The sequence below is a fragment of the Salvelinus sp. IW2-2015 genome, linkage group LG4q.1:29 (assembly GCF_002910315.2).
Source record: "Salvelinus sp. IW2-2015 linkage group LG4q.1:29, ASM291031v2, whole genome shotgun sequence".
Classification (NCBI taxonomy): Eukaryota; Metazoa; Chordata; class Actinopteri; order Salmoniformes; family Salmonidae; genus Salvelinus; species Salvelinus sp. IW2-2015.
The window spans coordinates 31,258,115-31,262,322 of NC_036842.1; the positions used below are offsets into that span (position 1 = coordinate 31,258,115).

Sequence of the window (4,208 nt, forward strand, 5' to 3'; positions counted from 1 at the left end):
GATGGGGAGTCTAACCATGCTATTGTATGTGATGGGGAGTCTAACCATGCTATTGTATGTGATGGGGAGTCTAACCATGCTATTGTATGTGATGGTCAGGGTTTCCATTAGCTGACAATCGCTAATGAGAAGTCGATTTGAAATAAAACTGTTGCTGGCCAAAATGACTGGGAGAAAAAAGATCCCATTGCAAATTAAGGCTTTTTATTAATTGCTGGAAATACCAGTCAATATAAATACATTTGATCGTCATGCTTATTGGTCTAAAGGTTCATTTAGTGGAATTAAATTGGCCTGTGTGTATTTTCGTTACTCATCATGTATCTTATTTCTCCATCACAACTATAACATGCGCACAGCATACAAATCAGAGGCTATTTTGAGGGAGATTTCTCAGCTGGGTGCTACTGAAGTAAAACGTGCTTTTATCAGTACGTCACAAACCACTTTACAATGTGAGCTGGAGGAAGTATGCTTTTTGAAAACATACTTAATTGTTTGAAACCTGAATGTTTTATTTTATATTATGAGGCTTGCCTTGCTTCAAAGTAGCCTATAGGCAGAATTTGACCATGGAGGCAATGATTTCATAAAGACCTCATAGGCAGTGAGTGAGTTTCAAGTTTGGGGAAGCTTACAATTTATCCTACCATTTTCTACCGTTCTGTGTGCCAGTTATGATTTTCATATGTGCATTTACTTCGAAAAGTTTCATTTCAATAATAATGTTTTCTCAATCATTTTCATGTGGTTAATCATAAAAGTCTGAATTAAATTGATAAGTCAACTAATGTTTGATCACCAGCTTCTGCCATATGGACACATTGATACACCGTGATCCATTGGCGGCTAAAGAAATGAGCGCATGGAACTCATTGTCCATAGGTCAATGCAGCAGTAGACCTATAACTTCCACTGCTCTTTCACACTGAGGATTGGTGATTATCGATGGGGAGATTGTTGGAAAGTTTTTTTTCAAATGGCATAATGTGAGGAACTACACTTTTAATATACACTACATGGCAAAAGTATGTGGACACTTACTCGTCGAACATCTCATTCTGAAATCATTGGCATTAATATGGAGTTGGTCCCCCCCTTGCTGCTATAAGTCTCTACTCTTCTGGGAATGCTTTCCACTGGATGGAACATTGCTGCAGGGACTTGCTTCCATTCAGCCACAAGAGTTAGTGAGGTCGGGCACTGATGCTGGGAGATTAGACCTGGCTCGCAGTCGGCGTTCCACTTCATCCCAAAGGTTTCCGATGGGGTTAAAGTCAAGGCCAGTCAAGTTCTTCCACACCGATCTCAACAAACCGTTTCTGTAATGACCTCGCTTTGTGCACGGTGACATTGTCATGCTGAAACAGGAAAGGGCCTTCCCCAAACTGTTGCCACAAAGTTGGAACCACAGAATCAGCTAGAATGCCATTGTATGGTGTTGTGTTAAGATTTCCCTTCACTGGAACTAAGGGGCCGAACCATGAAAAACAGCCCCAGACCATTATTCCTCCTCCACCAAACTACAGTTGGCATTATGCATTTGGGCAGATGGCGTTCTCCTATCATCCGCCAAACCCAGATTTGTCCATCGGACTGGCAGATGGTGACGCGTGATTCATTACTCCAGAGAACGCATTTCCACTGCTCCAGAGTCTAATGGTGGCGAGCTTTACACCACTGCAGCCGACGCTTTGCGCATGGTGATCTTAGGCTTGTGTGCGGCTGTTCGGCCATGGAAATGCATATTAATGAAGCTCCCGATGAACAGTTCTTGTGCTGACGTTGCTTTCAGAGGCAGTCTGTAGTGAGTGCACTCGGCGGTCCTGTTCTGTGAACTTGTGTGGCCTACCACTTCGCGGCTGAGCCGTTGTTGCTCCTAGATGTTTCCACTTACAGTTGACCGGGGCAGCTCTAGCAATGCAGACATTTTACGAACTGTTGGAAAGGATGGCATCCTATGACGGTGCCACGTTGAAAATCACTGAACTCTTCAGAACGGGCCATTCTACTGCCAATGTTTGTCTATGGAGACTGCTCGGCTGTGCTCGATTTTATACACCTGTCAGCAACGGGTGTGGGCTGAAATAGCCAAATCCACAAATTTCAAGGGGTGTTCACATACACAAAATGTGTATATGTAGTGTAACTAGTCTGCTCACCTGATCACGGACTGAGCAGAACTGATTCTCTGAAACACTGCCTTTAATGTCTTTGTTTTGTTTCTAGTCACACTGTTTGACACTGAAATGGTTTTCAAATAAAGATTGAATTGATTATTGTTGTTCCTTCCTTGGTTCCCAGGGTGATCCGCGCTCTGGTTCGTCACGTGAAGTACTTCCTGGGTCTGAGGTTTGACGTGAGCGGCTTGGAACACCTGCAGACAGAGGGGCCCTACGTCATCATCTCCAACCACCAGAGCTCCCTGGACGTACTGGGTAGGAGACACACACGGATGGATGAACGCACCGACACACTCACAGATACAAGCTTACACACACACACACACACACACACACACACACACACACACACACACACACACACACACACACACACACTTTTGAATAGGATCGAGGCGTTTCCCTGGCCTCTGAGTCTCTTCCCTCTTGTATTGAATGCAAACACTGGGTTTCTCCCTTCTCACTAACTCCACCTTACCCTCTATAGCTCACTTCCTAAGGGAATCTTCTAGTAATGGTTTGAGTGCTGCCAGTCACAGAGCACTCTATTCTGAGAGAGGAGGATAGTGGGGATTGATACGCATGGTTTCAGTGGACGAAGACTGACAACTGTCAGTTGGAATAGCATCACACAAGCTCCGATCACTGACATGGCTGTTTAAGTCTAAACCCAACACCGACTGTGTATCCTAACTCTAGGGCTAGACTGGTGCATGTAATCAATCAATAGCACTATTTTAAGATGGTGTATTTTGTAAATAATGTGGTTACAGATGTTTGACATTAGAGAAAGGCATGGATCAATATAAACTGCATTATGCTTGGCACCAGAGGATTGTGCAGCACGAGCCTTAATTTGTGCCATGAGGCTGACTGGCTGTATTTAGTTATTGAATGCAGAATGTGTTATGCATTTTCACATCGAAATTGATCATCTTTGGTATCCCCTCATGGGAGATTTTGTTTACATTGTAAAGGTCTTTGAATGAAATGTCTATTCAGAGAGTTGGTCAGTCAGTCTCTCCCACCATGCTGGTCAGTGAGCAGAGGATAGGAATTCTTAGTATGTCTCCTACTGGATACTCATAGGGCCTAGGTTGTGTTCTTAGTGTGTCACATTGATTTAAGTGTGTGTGTGGGGGGGGGTTTAACTTTAACAACTAGCTGGAGGAGTCAGTGTGTATGTGTCTTGGTGGTGACTGAGTGATATGAGCTGGCTGCAAGCCAGGAGACTGACAGCAGGAATGTAAGGGAGGGGGAGGGAGGGAGGGAGCGAGCGAGCGTGTGGGAGAGAGAAGGTGATTGTGTCTGACAGCGGGAGGGAGAGAAGGAGTGTGACATTGAGGGAGAAGGAGAGAGGTCCTTCATTAGAGCTGAGAACACACTGCAGGAGGCTGATGGCTGATCTAGGGTCGGAGTTACCATACCAACCTCCCATAATAGATAATCTACTGAACTACTGCTCCACCCGCTGATCCCAATCCTCATGAACAACCGCGACCTTCTGTCCCTAGCTTCGCACCCCATGAACAACCCCGACCTTCTGTCCCTAGATTCGCACCCCATGAACAACCCCGACCTTCTGTCCCTAGCTTCCCACCCCATGAACAACCTGGCTTACTGTCCCTAGCTTCGCACCCCATGAACAACCTGGCTTACTGTCCCTAGCTTCGCACCCCATGAACAACCCCGACCCTTCTGTCCCTAGCTTCCCACCCCATAAACAACCTGGGTTACTGTCCCTAAGCTTCCCACCCTATGAACACCTGGCTTACTGTCCCTAGCTTCGCACCCATGAAACACCTGGCTTACTGTCCCTAGCTTTCGACACCCATAACAACCCTGCCTTCTGTCCCTAGCTTCGACCCCATGAACAACCTGGCTTACTGTCCCTTCTTCACACCCCATGGAACAAACCCCGACCTTCTGCGCCCTAGCTTCCCCAACCCCCATTGGAACCCAAATCCCCCGGACCTTTCTGTTTCCCTTAAGGTCTTCCCACCCTCAATGACATGACTTCTGTTC

At 46.0% G+C, this 4,208-nt stretch overlaps 1 protein-coding gene across 1 annotated transcript in view; it reads left to right on the top strand.

The window, feature by feature from the left end:
• LOC111961810 (1-acyl-sn-glycerol-3-phosphate acyltransferase alpha) overlaps window positions 1–4,208 on the top strand; it is a 19,353-nt gene that overhangs the window by 5,237 nt on the left and 9,908 nt on the right. The window contains exon 2 of the mRNA XM_023984356.2: window positions 2,305–2,438. Within this exon, the coding sequence (XP_023840124.1) occupies window positions 2,305–2,438 (134 nt within the window). The remainder of the gene's footprint in view (window positions 1–2,304; window positions 2,439–4,208) is intronic.